At 38.1% G+C, this 19,523-nt stretch overlaps 1 protein-coding gene across 3 annotated transcripts; it reads left to right on the forward strand.

Annotated features, from left to right (window-relative positions):
* On the forward strand, positions 1–19,085 carry RB195_026257 (uncharacterized protein; the record flags this gene model as incomplete). Of its 3 annotated transcripts, XM_064214727.1 has the most annotated exons (16): positions 1–74; positions 710–791; positions 3,585–3,710; positions 3,774–3,920; positions 3,990–4,123; positions 4,303–4,399; positions 5,928–6,044; positions 6,554–6,669; positions 6,810–6,896; positions 7,199–7,323; positions 7,382–7,451; positions 8,467–8,517; positions 8,564–8,594; positions 9,360–9,386; positions 9,415–9,423; positions 9,487–9,525. In XM_064214727.1, the coding sequence occupies 16 exons, from the start codon at positions 1–3 to the stop codon at positions 9,523–9,525; spliced, it is 1,332 nt and encodes a 443-aa protein (XP_064070608.1). The 3 variants fall into 3 exon arrangements, with proteins under 3 accessions (XP_064070608.1, XP_064070607.1, XP_013302514.2); XM_064214726.1 differs by lacking the exon at positions 9,487–9,525 and adding exons at positions 17,651–17,758; positions 18,965–19,085 and having other exon boundaries at positions 710–800; positions 8,467–8,594; positions 9,360–9,423; XM_013447060.2 differs by lacking the exons at positions 1–74; positions 710–791; positions 3,585–3,710; ... (11 more) ...; positions 9,415–9,423; positions 9,487–9,525 and adding exons at positions 15,814–15,893; positions 17,651–17,758; positions 18,965–19,085.
* Positions 19,086–19,523: the final 438 nt, after the last annotated feature.

A 19,523-nucleotide genomic window follows, 5' to 3' on the forward strand; every position in this document is an offset into this window, starting at 1 on the left:
ATGGACCGTCGTCCTTCGGATTTTCCACTGCTTCGCAGCAGTCCACATCCGGATTTCGAACCATCGGCGCCAAGGTGAGTTAGAAAAAGAATTTCTGGGAGATTTCTTGTCTCTATCACCACCGGAACAGAGGGTTTACCCTTTTCTTTCGATTCGAAATTTTCCAAATCACAGTGGGTCTCGTCAATATTGTCATTGTTGGGATGATCTAGTCAGCGGTGTTTGCAAAAGTTATTCTTTTTCTCCGAATCAGTTGATTTATTGCGGTGTGATGAAGTTCTTTATTTAGTTCATTAATATAATTATCTATTCGTTCAACGGTGCAGTGGTGTTCATTTCCACAATCTTGTTTGAAGAGAGGAGAGAACTTTTAGCATTGATTCGAGGGAAGCAACCAAACCTCACTGATTCTACCCTCTTCTACAGATCCTGTTTCTACTTTTTGAGTAGAGTTGTAGGATCGCGGATTTCATTACTCAAGATCTTGTTATTACTGATTTATGTTGATTGATCAAAATCTGCGAATAGGTTGACGCTGGATCCTGACCGGTGGTTTATTGGTACTTTTCAGAAATGGGATTTTAGACCCTAAAATTATAATTTCATAGCCTGTTTGTTTTCTTCCTGTTCACAGTGCTCTAATAGAAAATAAAGTGCATAATGTTTTGGATCGGTTGCTTGAAAATTCTCCACTGATTCCCACTTTCAGCCCCGAATCGGTGGCAGCTTCGCCGATGCTGATCTCTTCCAGAACTTCTGAATGTGGAGATCCTCCTATTGAAAGTGATGAGGTAAGTGAGGTTAGCAGTTTACGTATTATTTCCTCTTTTTAAATATTTTGTAACGTCAAGTTTTTCTGTTTTCCCCTTCTTTATTGATATGGCACGGATGCATAACCCAAGCCTACTCACACCAATATAGAAGAACGTATGTATATACTGCTTTGTTGTGCGAGCACTACATTTATGTTTAGTATCTTTCTTCTACTCCCTCATTCTTAATGTTAATTCTGGGTGAGTATAGAAAGTTTGAGTTTCGTTTCTGCAGGAGGGCCCTGTGAGACTGCGCCGCCATGCATTGTCCATTGTACTTCGCGGAAATAATCGATTCTTTACCGCTGCTATACTTGGTATTAACCAGAAGTAATGTATGAAAAACTTCATCTGTATGGCTATATGTTATATATTTTCTCAGAGGCTTTACAAAGTTAGAGCAATTATGCGAAATACTTCTGTCATTCACTGTAAATATAGTTTTTGAGGTACAGAATTGAAAATATTATTTATCTTCAATAAATTGCCTTTTCTTAGCTGTTCTTTTAGTTCATCTTCTAGTTTTGTTTCTAAGCGATCAAACTTCAAATTGCAGTAATGAAGCAAGAAGAGCGGTATGCTATAAATTTGATAGACAAAAATCCGATAGCACATTCGATCGCTGTATTTCTCCCGTTTCTTGGAGATGTATAAGAAACTTCGAGAGGATTCATTTGTAACCTCCGACTGTTTTTCACATCAGCTTAAGTTTTTTAAGCAGATGCTTCACGTCTACGAAGATATAAAGTATAAAGTGTTCGCAATTCGTGATTCACCTATGCATTGTTATTTCTCTGTTGACGATCCTTGTTTTACGTCAGTCGCCAAATTTGATACCTTTTGTTGCACTTTTCTGGTTATTTCTTCATTTTCTTTATTTTGTTCTTATTTATCTCCATTTATCTTATTATTTATTTTATCTATTTCTACGAGACCAAGGTTACAAAACAGGTGAAAAATGTTTGTGTACTCTTGTTGGGTGACGTGCTGTTTGGGAATAGTTAGGTTAAGAAGATCTTAAATCGCGAGTCTTAAAAATAAATCTTAAACTGTGATAATAGAAGTTCTCTCGACTTTCTTTAGGTTTATCGCTTAAATCAGAAGATTTTACATTAATAGTTTTCGGTTAGCACGATATTTTAAAAGAACGGATCTTTAAAAGTTTGCAATCTTTCAACATCACAGTATAACATCTGAATTCCCTTCTTCCCTTTTTTCGGACAGATATTATGAAATTTACACTTCGACATACTAGAACAGGTAAAATCAAAGTCAAAAAACCACTTTAATCCTTGAACTTGCTATCCGTATTTATCACACGTATATAATGTGATTTGAACCCCTAACATCTTCTACACTAAACGATAATCTAGGATTCCCAGCTACTAAGCGGATTTTTTTTTACTTCAAAGTATGTCACCCGTAATCTATGGATTTTTTCGCATGCATTCTTCTCACGAGAGCTTCTTCCCTGTTGAAACTTTGATTATAGTCGGTTCTGCTAGTGCTGCGAGAGATGTATCTTGAATCTTGTATGTATGCATTAATTAGGATGTGAAGAAAAATCTCTTGTTGTCTGGGAGCGACACAAAAGTGGTTTGTTCGAACAAATCTTTCAATTTCAAGGAAGGAGATTTTTTGTCAAATAAGTTAAGAAATAATGGAGGATTTTTTTCGTGCAATGTCATTTTATTCTAGATGGTCTCCTTACTTCTACTTGTGCTTCCAACTTAAACATTCTTATTTTCATCATATGACATTCCTAGGTGAGGCTTTGCCCATTTCGGAACGTTAATTTGGTGAAATACTTCTGGTTGGGCGGCTGCATTTGCTTTCCAGCTGTAATTTATCCAGATATCGGTGAAAAAATGAGCTTTACGACTGAAAGTGCAAAAAAATGCTTACAAGCAGATAGAAACATCAACTTTTTTTTTCAGAAATATTCCAAAACAAACTAACACTGTAAGGATCTTGATCGGGGAAAGCTAGAATATCTAACTTCAATCAGCGCAGTAGTATGTTTGTTTTAACCATGTAATATTTTGATATACCTTTGGTAGCTTCACAAAGCTTCATTGCTCTACTAACGTAAATGTTTGTTGGCATTTCTTGTGCTCTCTGGGGCATTCCTTTGTTTCTTTGTGTCAAATCTGCTGGATGTGTAGGATCTTTCATCCTTTTGGTACGCTTAAACTCGAACAGTGTTTCTCTAAAAATTTCACCCTCTTTTCTGCTCCAGTTGATTCTTGAACGTTTCGAGACAATTATTTCACTATACGCAAACATTTGCATTGTGCATTTAAACGTCTTCGGCGTCTGGGTGCCTTATGCACCGGAACACACTGCACTATTGCGGGTATCGATAAGCGTGTGGCTAGTCGATGCCCGCTATCAGCGGCCACCAAAAAAAACATCTGCTGCCCCAGAACCACCTGATTTTGCGCTTGGCTTATGCTGGATCTTCATCTAAATCCTCTCTCCCCCCCGTTACCCGTTGGTAGGTGCTTGGGAGTTCTTTGCCATCTCATCTACCGATTAGACTGTAGATGTTTCCTCTGTTAGTCGATGGATTCAAAATAAAGGAGGCGTAGATAGTGGTGGAGTTGTTTAACTACGGCTTGTTCAATCAATTGCTACTGCAGCGGTAGGCGTTTGAACGATGTTATCCCACTCTTGTCCGACACGGTAGTCCATTCCTTCCGGTTGTCATTTGCACTGTATGGCTTTTCGCTGAAGCCTCACGACTTCACTGTGAAACTATTCTGCTTCCAGGGATACGGTATATCGGATAGCGGAGAAACGAGTCGCCGTTCGACCATTAGCAGAATGGATATGGTTGAACTGAGCCGCGATCTCGAAGTAAAAAATAAGTATCCTGAATTATACCAAATGATAATTGTGAGGAAACCCTTTTCGCCATTTCTCTGCTCTGTTCTTATTTCTTTTAATGGTTGCTAATAGGCCCAACGACGTTTCGGATCGGCGGAGAACAGGGAAGCGGCTGTGGTCGTTCATAATACGAGCCGTGAAGCGTCCAAGGAAGATGACTCGAAGCAACTTTTATATGTTGAAGCTGTTGAATTACTGAAAAGATGTCGTAGACAAGAGGTGGGGCATATAGAATGGTTCGAGTTTTTTTTTTTCTGTTCAATCGTCTAGAAACGCGCTCCATTTTAGCGTCAGCTGAGAGAAATGCAGAAGAGTTACGACAATTTGTTAAGCGTCAATAAACAGATCAAAGAGACTTACGTGAAGATTTACGCTAAGGCAGAACAGGAAGAGGAATATATTTCTAATATATTACTAAAAAGGTACCTTTTCCTACTATTTTTTACTCTCTTAACGCTTTCATCCACTTTTCAAAATGATGATAATTCGTAATCTTAACCGTTTAACTTCATTTGTATTATCACTTGTTTGTGATTGCTGTTCTCTTTCTGTCTTCCTCCTTTGTGAATGGCTTAAATGACCGTCTTTTTTCTTGTTTCAGAATTCAGAAACTGAAGAATGACAAAGAAACGTTGGCGCAAAAGTACGAACAAGAAGAAGAATTCTTGACAAACGATCTAATGAGGAAAATTAAACAGGTGTGTTTGTTTTTCTTATTAAACTTCCTTTTTACATCCTTTCCAGCGAAACCTTTCGCACTCATTCATGCAAATGGCGAAATTGAGATCTTTGCTTATGCTGTAGTCGTTTATCATAATGGATTTGAATTACTCTATCGCACTACCAATGCGTGCAAAGAATCATCGCATTGATACAGCAAAACACGAAAACCCACGAACCATTCACAGGAGCGCTTGGATTCTTCCTAAGCATCCATTTGCTCTTCTCGTTAGGGGGTCCTCTTCTCATGCACTTGCTCCTAGCAAGGTTAGGACCCGAAGTGACTTTGGTTGATGCAGTGTTTCGATTTGTTTTAGTTGTCTTCACGCTAAGTTCTCATCATTTCATAATTACAATACAGAATCGAGCGCGGCCTGGAACCGCAATGGTATCTATATCTTCGACCCTTTCGCTCATTCTGCCGATTTTTGGCGCTGTACAGGTGCAGTATACTGGGAATAGTGGTTTTGTTCTTTTGCCATCATAGGTTCAAAAATAGTTCTCGTTTAGTTTCAGGTTTTCAGTTGTTACGAAATGGTTGCAATGCAAACGTAGTTGAAATAATGCGAGAGTTGTTCACATTTGAGTCGCACGCTTGTATCGCGGTAACGAGGAAATGGCGAGCTGTAGTATTGCTGCTCTATTGATTTCACCGCTTCGTTTGCTTTCACCTCACTGAAATTCGTACAATTCAGTTGTGTGGGACATTCCTTCAATAGGAAGCCGAAACTACTTTTCCTTGGTTATGAGTAGAATTCAAATTTCGATCGTGGCTTCTTTTATTTTTGCTCAATATTTTTTACGAAAAATGTTTTATTAAAAATTCGAAGTATCTCCATTTGAAAGTGAATTTAGAAAAATATTTCATTTGCGTTGTAGCATTCTCCTGAAATTCATTGGTGGAGTACGTGTTTGACTTAGAACGTCGGATTGAAGGTTGTCGTATGTTTTTTTTTTGGGTCTACAAACTGAAGCTTTTTCGGTTGCTGTACCAAAAACAGTTCATGTATCTTTCTCACAGTGTCAGACAAAAAGTGAGTGTGGTATGAGTACTTGCCTGGTACATTCAATTATCGACAGTATCAATGTTTTTCGAGAATTAAATCACTATGATTGGTGAAACATACAGTGAAACATTTAAGAATTAATGTTTTTTTTTTCGTGGCTTTGCACTGAGAAGTTTCTCATTATCCAGGCTATGCGCATCGTACGTTAACGAATTTTGAATGTAAATATCCATAGAATCCAATATCACTACTCCGGGAGAAAAAGCCTCAAGTGTAAATGTATCTGAACTTTCTCTTTGATTTCTTCTATGTGCTATTGTGAAAAATATAACGACTTAACCGTTACAAACACAAACGACTGAAATGTGCACAACTATATAATTAGATACTTCTAATTATAGATATTTTTCTATTAGCACTTTAAAGAAGCATGCTTTTGAATGCTTGGTGGCTAGTCGTGGTTCAAAGCTGATCAAAGCTAAAGGGATCCGTATTTTAGTTGCAATCCGAGCGTGATATTTTGGAGGGGAACGTGAAGAGTGAACAAGCTAGTGTCATCGACAGCCTCCTTACCACTATTCGTCGTATGGAAAGTGAAATGGCTGCTGGTCGAAAGGTATTATTTTTATTTTCTTTTTTTTTGAGGAGTTTGCCAAGATTCAATTCTATTTTTGTTATCAATGTGCTTGACATTTCTGGAGCTCTCTTCTTCTTAGGAGACAAGCAGCATTAGATTCTCAAGTCCTTTTTAGACCTAAAGTTTTTAGACAAGTGCGCTTGCATAAAGAGCAAGGGAAAACATTGATTTTCGTACTCAGTGCTAGTGATCACAAAGACAAATTCTGGAGGATATAGGTCCCTGAATTATTCAATTTCTGGAGAGTTTGGTACATATTTCTCTAAATGTTGGCAGTATTTTCAATCTCCTTGTCATTCGAAGACTTAGTCCTAGGAGACTATAGTCATGAAGAATCGTTTGTTGTCTTTGTCTGGACTGATTTTTGGTTTTCGTTTCATAGATTATTGCAGAATAATGTGAAAGCCCAGAATTGCAGCGCAAAAATATGCACTGCACCTTGCAGTGGCAAATAATGTGAATGAAGTTAGGTGATATTTCCACTTCAGAATATGGATCGGATGCGCAAAGAAAAAATTGACCAGGAAAACGCACTTGAACACGAGCAAGAATTGTTGTTTAATACTCTTGGGAAACAAATGGATCAACTCAATCAAGAGAAAAGGTGAGTGGCATGTCCTGAATTACTCAATCCGCGTCTTACAATTTTATGAGTGAAACTTTGTTGAAATAGGCCATCCATGTATAACATTTCATTCACTGTTTTAGCCATATTCAATCTCTTTTATGTTCATTTAATTCCAGAAAGATGCAAGCAAGCCTTCAGAAGGCATACTTGAATGGTTTTATTGAGCCTGATGACGAGGTAGTTGGTTCCCTCGTTAATCAAGGGTAAGACTTTTTGTTGTCTTCTTTCTTCCTGGTCTTTTTCGTCTCATTATCAATACCATCATCATAGAGTTGTTGTTCGATTTTTGCTAGGTCCCAATACCTTAGTGTTGATGTAGTAGAAATATCCCGTTTAAATATGTTCCAAATGACTTTATATATTTATTTTTCAAAATGTTTTGTTTTTATTCTTGTCCCGACTATGGGTTCTTTTGGCCGACTTTCTTTGCACCACTTTGGATATTTTGACATTAGATTCTTTAACTCCTTCATTCTTTAACTTTCGTCACTAAGGAACATTTCAGCGAAAGCAATGACAACATGCGCATGGATAGCGGTAGTCGTGGTGGATCTGAAGTTGCAAGACTGCGATCGCATTTAAGACGAGTGGAACACCAGCTTGCTGAAATGAGGGAAAGAGAAGCGAACAGTGAGTTAGACCCAACGCAAAAATGCTAGACTTTTTTTTACAATCGATTCATTTCTAGAGGCCGCTCAGATCCGCCAGTTGGAAGATGTGATCAGCACATTGCGCAAGGAGAAGAATGAAATGTCACGGTAGTCGTAGTTGCACTTTTTTATCTTGGTTTTCCAGCTATATTGTTGTAATATTTGTTCGTCCTGTCGGTTTCTAATGATGGAGGGCCTATCCGCAATATATGTCTAGCTGCTCCGTGTTCGACTTTCATTAAACCTCGGCATGATGACTCAGTATTTTTTTTAGCTGAACAGGGCATAAGGCTGTTTAATTCCTTCATTAAATAAATACGGAATTTTAACAACCTCTGGTCCGGGGCAACTCAGAAAATACTGTCTATACGCTGTTTTGCTAAATGCTACTAAATGACACCGCATTAAAAATCATGGAAATAAGTGCACTACAGTTTTTTTGCTGGTTTTGCGCAAAGCCGATTTCTCTCTTGGTGCCTGTTGTATATTGTATATTCAGGGCTATCCGACATTTAACACCAGAGAACTAGGGTCCACCTTTAACTCGGCAGAATTGTACCAGTATATGCAATATCAAATAGAAATTATTGTGGATGGATGTTATTTCATCTTTCTCTGATTTTTCAGTGTTTTCATTGATTAAGCACGTTAACAATAGGTCCAGCACGAAAAAAGCTACTAAAAGGTCATCATCATTCAGCAAATAAGAACACCCACAATTTTACGTCGTGTTTTGTATTCTTTCGAAATTGAAGAGTAGGCTGTCTCGTCAGCTTGAAGATGTTTAGACAGCAGTTTAACTCATATCATCTACACTAAAGTCTGCACCTAGGTTAGAACACAACACTTTTTTCGTCATTCAAAATATACACCTTCGAATTTCATTCTGAAAAGCTGTCCTGGTATCGAAGTAAGGATAATTGCACGGGCATTTTTCATAACGTTATTAAAACCTGTCCCATAAATGCCGCCGTTTAACGAGCTAAGTTCACATGAACACCTTTTGTGATCATATTATATGTAAAATACTGTCTGTTTAGTGATCTATTCGAAAACAACTTTTTAAATGTGTCAATGTGTACTGGAATCACTTTAATTAACAAAATTCAACAAAAAACTGCAGGAATATCGAAGTGGCTGTGTCGCGATTCTCTACGAAAATGGACTCAATGACGTCACTGATACGACCGGACCTCATGGGACCTCCGTGTGTTCCTCAGCATTCTTCGTCCCGTCACGCAGATGGCAACGGTATGTCACACATATAACTGGCTAGCCATTTTACCACATTTTGCTGCTGCATCGGCCGCAAGCAGTCAAACGCATGTGAGTATCGATTACTACTTTGCGCTGGTAAATGATGGTGCAGAGAATGGTTTTATGCGGTTAAAACGTAACTAAAAGAATGTGTTTGCAAGGACGGTCAGGGAATTCAATAGAAGTGAGAAAACATTGAGTCATCCCCACCGAATGTCCGGTTTTACATTATAACGATTGCATAAAATGTGCACAAACGAAAATGCGCAAAAAAAATCGAATCGATTGAGTCGAATGACTAACCGTACTCCTCAACAAAACAGCTATTCGGGGCGATCAGTCTGGAGAAATTAGCACTTCAGATCCCACGAGTTCCATGCATGATATTAAATCAGTTGTGAGATCTAGAAACTGCTTGATATAGATAGTAATGCTTGACGAAGTGTTGAGCGTAAACATTTTTATAAAGAGTTCGAAAGTAAATTTAAATAATAGATCCAACGTGCATGGTTTCCTTCAAGCAACCGTTCGCAGTTAATATAGCTAGTAGGTTTTTTTCTTTCGAACGTCTCATTATAATCAAGGCAGCAGATTTAACTGTTTAGTGGTTAATCTGTTTGCTTGCGTTCCGACTCTTCACGAACTGTACTCGCATAATCCACCGATATTGTCTGAAACATTGAACACTGTTTTTCTCTAATGTGCTAAAATTGTGATGGTGATGGTATGATTGCAGCTCAAAACCCTTGATATTTGTAGTATCTGACATGGATGACAGCAGCTCACGTGGTTCACTGTCGCAGTCCGATTTCAGCATGACATAGTGAGTCACATTTTCTTGTTTACTGTCAAATACAATTTTTTGTGCAAGATGTTACATCTTCAGATTCTGAGCCCAGCTCCTTCGACCTTCCGTAATGCATAGCTTTACCCGAATTCGCACTCGGTCAACTTTCTTCTGTTTTCCTGTTTGCCCTCCTTTATTCCTCACTTCAGCTAGACATTCCTGCGCTCGGACAGTCATTGCTTTTAGTCGTTGTGTATTTAAACTGTGTCTATCTTTTCGTCTTTTCATTTCTGTTCCCTACAAGCTGATCTGCTCATTCGCTATTTGCCTACCGACAATATTGGTTTCATTGGGTCTACGGTCGTAAATACGCGTTCATTGTGGGTTGTACTACCGCTACGTTTTTGTGTTCTTCCCCAGTGTCGGACAGTAGGGTGGATCATTGTCTATTCGGATTATTACTATGCCGCCCACGCTTCGCCTAGTATTGTATCACAAGGCTAGTTTAGACTCCTCACCATCTCGGTGGCAAAGAAATATTTGCTGAAAAACGGGACTTTATCGTACATCCGCTGCAGATATGGAGGAAAACAGCTCCTCCAACCATTTGTGTCCTGCCATGCGCGGTTACAATGAACAGCACATTTGCTTATGTTGTATTCTCGTAGTTATCATAGTGTTGTGGTTATTAATGTTATTGGTTCCCTATCAATCTGCCGTGTTGGATGAAACATTCTGTGTGTAATAGCATGTTCACCGGTTTTTCTTTCTTTGTTTCCTGTCATCAGCCCGCTTTGGATTTAAATCGTTCTGCATCTTACTTTTTTTCGTACGTACGCCTGTACTTATTCCAATTGATGTTAATCGTGCACTCAGTTGTCAACACAAATGCATAGTCTGTCTATCCAACACATCATCGTTTGCGATCGTATGTGATCCCAACTGCGGGCTGTATTGAGTTGCAGAATACGGTTTTCGTTGTTTACTCCCGTGTGGATGTTGTTTTTGAAGTGTCATTACATACTTATTCGATATCGCTTGTTCGAGTTTTCGAATTAAAGTTCCGTATCTGACATGTTACATTTTCTACTAGTTCAGGTATATCAAGGGAGACACAGCACGAGTTTTGAATTCATAAAGAGACATGAAGTTCATAGTGTTAGAAGAAATTGCTTCGAGCAGTTTCAAGTGATGTTTCGTGGGATCCATTCGTTCGTGCTATGAATGAACGATTAAACAAGAATAGCTTTCATGGGAGTAATAATGTAAAGTTCCTCAAAAATATCTGTTAATGAAAAAAATTGTAGCGATGTAGTTGATAGAGAGATTTTGAGTCCCAGGAGTACTCATTTCCATTGCATTTACAACGTGTAAGTCTCTACATCTCGTCAAAATGGAGGAAGGTGCACTAATTGAACTTGTTTAGGGGAAGAATTGAGTGGAAATTATTTAAAAGTTGCTGTCCTGTAAACGTACCCAATTAAGTAATGATCTCATCGGAACTGATTTCTTTTCAAAATCTGTAAAAATGTATAAGAAAATTCCTGCTTACAATTATTTCCACAAATATTTATTCCGGACGACTTCTGTAAATTTTTATTTTTTGGATTAAAAAACATTTTAAACGATGTTCATATCCACTAAAAAGTGCGATTGCAGTTTATATCAATTCATCTGATGCTCAATAATGTTGAATAGCTAGTTCAAATTCCATATCGACTAAGGATTATACAGAGCAGACGTGCAGTTTTTTTTCCTATGTTTTCCCCTACTGTATCTGCCCTGCCTTAGCATCAGGGAAGTGCTGAGCAAAAGTGGAAATTTCAAATTCAAATTCTGTTTAAAATTTTCTGGTGAAATTAGATCTTTGCTGATACAATGAATGAAAATAAAGCTTTCACCGTTTATACATCGCTTTGTAGAGCTGAGGGAAAAACGTCATTCCCTCTTCCATTTCTTCTTTCATCATTTGAATCTATAAATTTTTGACTTTTATCCTAAAAAATTTCTTCCCTATGCGTCAAAAGCACAATGTAATTACGCTATGGATGCTAATCATCACTTCTTCCTTGTAAGAAAGAAAACGCAGAATGAAAACGTTAAGCGGCTTGTATCGTTAGGTACAGGTGGTAACAACACCGACGTTATTAATGCAATGTTGATGCAATGTTTTGCTGAGTTTTCAGTTTTTTCTTCATTCAATTGGATTACAGAAGCGGTGTGTAACACCTGGAATTGTTGCCGATGCCAGAACCTCCGACCAGAACAAAAACTAGCGGTTGACTGAAATGGGCATTTCTGAGAGAACTTCAACTTATCGCGAACTTTTAACGAGTGATTTGTTCCCGCAGACGAACTGTAATGAACCGCGTTACACTAGCGTTGAAAAAAGTCATAGGAGTGAAAGCAAACAGGAATCTTCAACAAAACAGCAACACCAGACATAATAAGAGCCCTAATGTTGAAAGTACCGAGAGGAAGGTTGATGTATTGTGCTGTGAGTAATTATGTGTTTGTTGTGACGAAAACGTTGCAGATTTAACGTTTATGAAGGTGTTCTTGATGGATGAAGAATGCCGGATTAGTGGATACCAGTCGCAATAATTATTTATTAGTGATTTTTCACAGCTACACAGCAACAATTTTGTTAAAGTTTTGCGTCAAGACGTTCCTTTTTCGTACAATTAACTGACACGTTGACTGACCCATTTAGCTAGAAATTTTTCTAGTTCATTGCCCATTTAACTGTCTGAAACTTCGAATCAGGACAACTATAATGAAATTCTATGCCTGAGATAAATTATATTTACTTCGAGGAATTAGTCGATATTCATATAAGTTAGAGTAAAAATTTAAATGAAAAAATTAATTGAAGAGTCAAATTTCTGGGCTGACATGCACATTAAAAATAATATCAATCTACAGCTCTCTTGAACCCCATAAAATATATTTGGGCATTGCTACTAATGTTTCAGTGATTTCACGTTCGTTTTTTTTTTCTTTTTGCTGCAATATTTCTACAGCTGCGTCGTTTCTGAAACAATTTTATAAGGAATTTATTTAGTGGCTAAAATACTGCAGTGGAGCATAATCTCATTCTGTACGAAGAAGGAACTGACGAAGCTGCAGCTCAGCAAGAGCGGCTCTCCTACTTCCGTATTTCTCTGTAACACATGATGCGTCCAAAGATGGAATGAGAGCGTTCCACCCGATGCAGCTATGACTCCTGTGTCCTTACTCCCTACTTTTTCTTCGTTAGTCTCACTTATGTTGCGAAATTGTTCATGAGGGTCGCGATATGAATGTGTAAAGTAATTTTTATTTCCGGAATGTTCCAGAAATTCTAAAGCAAGATTTATAGTGTTGCTGTCATCTGCCCTTTCGAAACCGAAAAATTAATTGGATTTCGTTTCGTATTTCGCAAAAAAAAAATGAATTCTTTGATTATAGATCTTATGACGAAGACACTAATTTATTTCAAATACTCTCCCTTTGTAAACCTAAAATGAGTTAATTATTGGGTTTTTTCAGTTCTCAAATATGGAGGATTTCAATAATCGGGAAATACTCATAAACAGCTTCCTTGCACGAAAATCTTTAGTAAAAGGCGAAACATTTTCTCGGTTAAATGCAAAGGGGCCAGAGCAATAAAAACTAGAACAGACTCGTATTAGAGCTTTCCACGGATTATGAGAGTAAAGAAATTTGTCTAACTTGTCTGTGGTTTTTTCCCTAGGGACTCCATTCAACTTTGTTTTTGATATTATTGTTGCACAGTCCTAATCATTATTCTTTCCTGGTTTTTGTCAATATTCTCGTTGATATATAATACGTCGGTTTCGAACATAGACAGGAAAAGTACTTATTTTATAGATGTGGATGTATTCTGTATTCACCCTTGCTGTCCTCTCCATATACCTTGAACCATTTTCCGTTTATGCTCAGCTTTATTGATTTTCTTTGCTTATTCGAAAATCACCTTCCAGCGTACATTCCTCTCTTTGTTGTGACTGTTCATTAGATCAATGCAGTAAGGGAATCTTTTAATAGTTTTCTTTGATTCAAAGAAATCGTAAAGTTCTATAAATCCAACAAAATTTTATAATTTACTGCGATTTTACCTCGAGTACTGTATAAACATGTGTTAGTTATTTGTGGAAGAATGTTGCGATGTGTTTTCTATGTCAAGCACAGCAATGATTTACTGAACGCTTATTGTAGTGACGAGTACTTTCAAGTGAAGTGATTTACGCTAAAACCACTTCAGAAAGAGTACAACACACACTTCACAACGTATTCACAATGTAATGTATTCGTTGATGACATGTTGCAGTTATAATAATTTGTGTAAGGTGAAAAAAGTGATTCACATTGGTTCACACTTCGTCAGCGCCAAAGAAGTCAAATAGCAATCAAGTAACATTCATCTGAAGCCAAAGAAAATCCAAAGAATAATGAATAGTACACGAAAGCGATGGTTTGGTCTCGAACAGATTTCTCTGACGGATCCAGTCAAAACAGCCAAACCTCATCGCGTTTTGTCGAGGCGGAACCGTGTTTTGCGCTCATTATTGGTTTTTCCTCATGAGAAAGATTTGAGTAGGGTGTTGTACTCGATACAGAAATGGGTTAGCGAAACGATTCCATGTAAGTCAAGGTTGAAACGCCCCGAAACGACGACTGCGTATTGTGGGTGGGCGTGAGTCGACCAGCTGAGTGTCGACCGATGTGCGTCACCCGGAGGTGGTCGCCCGTTCGCGGTCACCCCCGTGCACGGTCTCGTCTCATCCGCTTAATTCTTGTTACCTTAGCATACGTTTCGCTAACCGAACCGGTCCATGACGTAATCTGCTGCATAAGTTCACAGTTTATGCCCATCACTTTTCATATGCCCTGTAATTAATAATTTTTTTGCCTACTTCAGCTGACACATTACGGCTGAACTTCTCCACACTCCATTCTTGGCATTCTTGGACTACTCAGGTTGTTCCACGGTTAGACTCGCGGAGGTTGTCTGACCACGGTTCTAATTCACCTACTTTTTTGTTTTCTCTGCTTGTTCAAATTAGGCTAATAATTCGCCCAGTGTTGCGAAAGCTGCCATAGAACTTAGTAGCTGAAAAAAAATGGAAGATTAGAGTGGTTCAGAGTCAACGCTGTGACTTCTTCCTAAGACCTTCCGGCTATCATCGTAGGCCCGTCGTATAACCATATTTCTCTTTTTTTCTCATTTGAACTTCTTGAGTAGTACACGGGCAGTGCTCTCACAAATAGAATGATTGATTCCTTCCGTTCCCATGTTAACCTTAGAAGAAAAAAAGGGTAGTGATACTAAGCGCCTTATTCATTTCCCATACTTCACGAATATTTCAATTTGGCTTGATTTTATCGCAGAAAACTTTGCCCTTTAGTTTTGATCGTATTTTTCTTCGTTTGGTTGCGATCTTTAATAGATTGCCACTAAAATGCGGTGAAGATTATTTTAGGTGGAAGTGAATTAGATATGCACTTTATTTTAACTAACATTAAATTAAGTTTCAGTTTTAAGATAGAAGATTTGAATTCAGGAGAAGCATATTTTATTTTGTTTATCTGTTCCTGCAATAACAACTAAATATTAGATGGGCCTTTAGTAACCTTCTCCTTATCGACCACCTCTGCCATTGTGATCAACTGATCTCCATGAATTGAATAATCTGATCCTTCGCATCAGGCGTTCTTGACTTTTTCTACGATTAAATCAAGAAATCCAATGGTTCACCCTGATTAAACACAGAAATAGTTTGCATCCTCGTAACTTTCCTGAAAGAATTTCCTCAAAAACTAGACCAGTATCGTTTTTGCTTCATTATTGCGACAAGAGTGCAACTTTTTAGGTAACCGGTAATGAGTAATTTTACTGAATACTGGTTAATTCATTGCTAGAAATCGTACATAAAGTCCTTTATGAAATGTCAACCCTGATAGGTAAAATTATCGATCAAAAAATCAATCGCTGCCATTGATCATATGAATAGTCAAATTTCTATTGATCTCTTGATCAAACGAAACAAACAGTATGATCGTTGATATTATGGTTAAGGATTATCGATAATTTCTCATTCATGAGGACGTTACCTTTGAGTTTAATTCCGTCCCTGAGTATGTTGCTGTTTCCAGAAATCTAACGATATGCAAGCGCTATAATAATTTGTTTCTCGTTCATATACATGGCATTCTTTCACATAAACAAAATCTTATTATCATTGCGAGAGATGACCTCACTTGATTGTTATACTCAAGGATTAGAACCTTCTCTTAGTTCAAGATTACATTACTCCATTCCCAAATACAACTTTGTAATGTAAATACATCAAACTTCTTTACTTTTAAAAATGTCAATACACATGTTGTTTTTCTAAAAATAAACTCTTTAATTCGAGTACAATGCTTGAAGGGATCGTCATTCCCATGGTAACGTCGTCCATTATTACGTGTACGTGCATATGGGAACGTACGGACATAACGTGAGCTACCAGAATTATTCCGCGTTTTTACGATTACTGTAAACAAAAAAACCTATAACATATTCTGCAGTTCAGACAATTAAAATGTTCCTATTGACGTCATTTCTTATTGACATTGCTAAGCACTGTTGTGCGTCTTGTTTTAACGAAGTTCGCAATTAACTGTTTGGTTTTTGTCACATATTGGAGATTTTCTGGAGAAAGGAATCGCTTTGTTCCTCTTCCTCCACACTGCAACTTCTAACCTCAGCCACCGATCGTTTTCCATATGAGTTGGTTGACTTCTGCCGCTTCTAGGTGGTAATTCTCGGTTGTCGTCTTTCTAATTTGCCGTTAAAGGATCACGAAAATTGGTAATCCCTCTTTCTTAAGGTTCTGGATAAGGGAACAGATCTTATAAGAGAACTTCTTACCTTCTGTGTGAGGAAATCGACCCGTCGGTCCGCCATGAGACGAACTGTAATTGTTCCCATTGCGAAATAAGTTGATTGAGGAATTTTTCGTTTTTTGTGTTCACTCGGATAAAGTATGGTTTTCTATTTTGTTGTGCCATTATTGTTTGTAGATTAATAAGTAGATAACTTAGCTCTTCTACCTTAGCGTATTCGAGGTATTTGACGGACCCGGTACTCTACTCAATTTTTGCATGTTACTCCAAAATTTTAGATGGAATAGTCTACTAGGGGATTTCTTGGCCATTCTTAACCAAGAAAACTTGCGTCGGTGGATGTACTCGTCAAAGAAATCCCAGCGAGCATTCAGAAAGTAGCGCTCTGCCTCGAGGGGACAAAAACGACAGTAATTCTTGTAGAGTAACTTCTGGAGTGGCTATCTTTTTAGTCTATTTTCCGTCTCGTTCGACAATTATAATCTCATTTACGGTAGCTTTGGACTCTGCCGACTCTGTCTATCATGTGGATCACCAGTGCGTGACCTTCATCGCGCTCTTCCGCTTCTTTGATTTTGAATTTTCTGTGGTTTACTGTGCGAACGAATATCGTTCTCTTGTACCATTGAAAATACATGTATGAGACTCGTTTCTCATGTCAATTTCGCGTTCGGGATGTGAAACGAATGACAATGCCGGAGCGACTCTCCTAGTGTTGTTATTGCCAGTATTGCAGGAAGTAGGCTTTACGACCTCGTTCTTGTTTTATACACAGCCTCGTCACTCATCACTAAGTCCTTCTCTCCTTCTTCTTATCACTGTTAATCGCACAATATAGCATATGGATGTGGCATGACAAGCGATTCCCCTGAACTGACAAATGCGAAACGATCTATCCGTTCTCATAGCATATATGCACTATACGCACATCCGGTCGTACCTATCTTTCTCAGGGTCATCACTAGCGTCTTCGACATGTCGTTCCATCGTCGACGTGTGTCGGCGTTCGCCGGCGATGTTGCAATCGCAGCGATTCGAGACGCTCAACTATTAACGAAATGTCCACCAGCGCTCCGCATCTCTTCCCTTTTGTGTTCCGGCGCTGAGGAGTCACATGTTTCATCGATGCGACCCAGATTAAATTCATGTCATTACTCGTGACTTGCGACTACACACATAAATCTTTGAATTCGTTCTTCAAAACGAAAACTATGTTCTCTTCTTAGTGAGTTGTGAGTTGTTCAAATGCAAATATATCCTATCTTTCTCTCTTCTGTATGATTTCTTGCCTATACAACCGACATATTTACAGCGATGATTGATTAACGTCGTGATCTACCGACGAACAAACATATAACGGATTTTGCAGCCTAAACATGTCCAGTAACAACGCACGAAATCGGCGACGACTACAAATGGTATTCGAAGAGCAAGAAAAAGCAGCAAAGCTAGCATCTACAGCAACTGGCTTCATCATGTACGTACGGTTGTCTGCTTGAGTTGTCCTACTGTACATCTTGTGATTATTGATCTCACACATCAATTCCGTCGTTTGGGGCATGTTTCTGGTAGGAATGCAATGATGATGCAATGACGAATATACGCAGTACTTTTCGTTCTTTCGAAATGTTGTTCTTTCCGGACAAAAATCGCTTAAAATATCAAGAACACTTCTGTTTCAAACATTATCCTATGTTTTCTCGAAAATGAATAGTATTTCAAATACTATTGATCATATACGAAGGTCAAAAATGCGTACGGGAGCCTTCAAGCAACTTTTCGTTCACTTTATCTTAAAGATTTAACCATTCTACACAATTATCTGGGATTTGATCTCTTTAACCTCGACAAATTCAAACGGCTATTACCGTGGCCCGGAAAACATTTTATTTGAATTGTTTTCTGTGCTAGTTCTAAAACTTTAGGGTTTCGATGAAGATTAATTTCATATAAATCTTTTATTTGGTAATTCTGCTCAGTAGCCATCCAGCTAGGTGTCGGTTCTTGGGGATATTTTAAGGAACATCCAAGCTAGTTCATTTCTTTCATCTAATAAATTATGGAAATGATTTACTACTTCGCTTCTTTGTTAGTTTGTTAATTCTATCAGCCTACTGATTAGGAAACTTCTAAATGTTTTTTTTAGATCGTACTTTTTTTTTGCAAAATTCATGTGGTGGAATAAAATTGACGTTAAGAAGGGATTTTCGCAAGCAACGTTACTAAGTTTGTCGCGCCCATGTGATTCATCATTAGACCTTGGCGCGGATTATAACGATGGAGCGTCATCGATGAATTTTAGTCTTCTCTCCAGATCTATTTATTTCTAACTAGGGGGAGGTTCAGCTAGAAATTGGTGGTCACATGGTTTTTGATTAATTGCTAAACAGGATAAGGGTATCATCAAAATAAAGTGGAAGATAACGCTTCCACGAATTCAAATAGATTTTTTAGTGACCGGTTGAGTTCTCTCAAAGAGATCACAGCAGGGAAATAACTAGTCATATTTACAATATAGTGAGGCTCTTCACTAAAAAAAAAATGTGTGGATGACTGGCTATCATACTTCATTTGAAATTCTCGAAAAACCCAGACATTGTTTCTTGAAAGATCAACACTCATCCTGACTTCTTTTTGTCAGGATTAAACCTATAGATTTGCATAGTGTAATTATAATATTCAGGTCAATCTGCTTCTTCGTACTGCCCGTTGTCTGGTCGAGCATGTTCCATCTGCTTCCACTATCAGCTCCAGCATGTGCTCCAGCTGGATTCGATCCATGGAGCGAATTCACCGACTTGTGAACAGTCCACGTCGGTGATTGTATTTCGACAGGTTTACCAAACAACCAGTCACTACAACATCTCAACTCGTGCCGGTTGACATACGTTCCCAGTGTATATGTACGTGTCACAGAGCCTACTATATACTCAACTCTACCGATGTAACCGTTTTGTTTTGTGCCTATTTCACTCTTCTAAGGAATAGCCGAAAGCCTGCAATTTCTATATACCGGGTTTTTTTCGCGAGAGCAACTGATTATTTCGCGGCTGTACATAGATCTCCACGAAGTTCATTAATAAATCCTACAGAGAATTCTTGTGTATTGTTGACTAGTACAGTTGGATCATTCGAACTAGAAACAGTGTCTCTTAAAAATGTACAAGTCTATGTGACACCATTGAAAGGTGTTGAACACTAAATCGAAGAGGAAACAAGAAACAAAGGGAAACACTTAAGAA

The sequence above is a fragment of the Necator americanus genome, chromosome X (genome assembly GCF_031761385.1).
Source record: "Necator americanus strain Aroian chromosome X, whole genome shotgun sequence".
Classification (NCBI taxonomy): domain Eukaryota; kingdom Metazoa; phylum Nematoda; class Chromadorea; order Rhabditida; family Ancylostomatidae; genus Necator; species Necator americanus.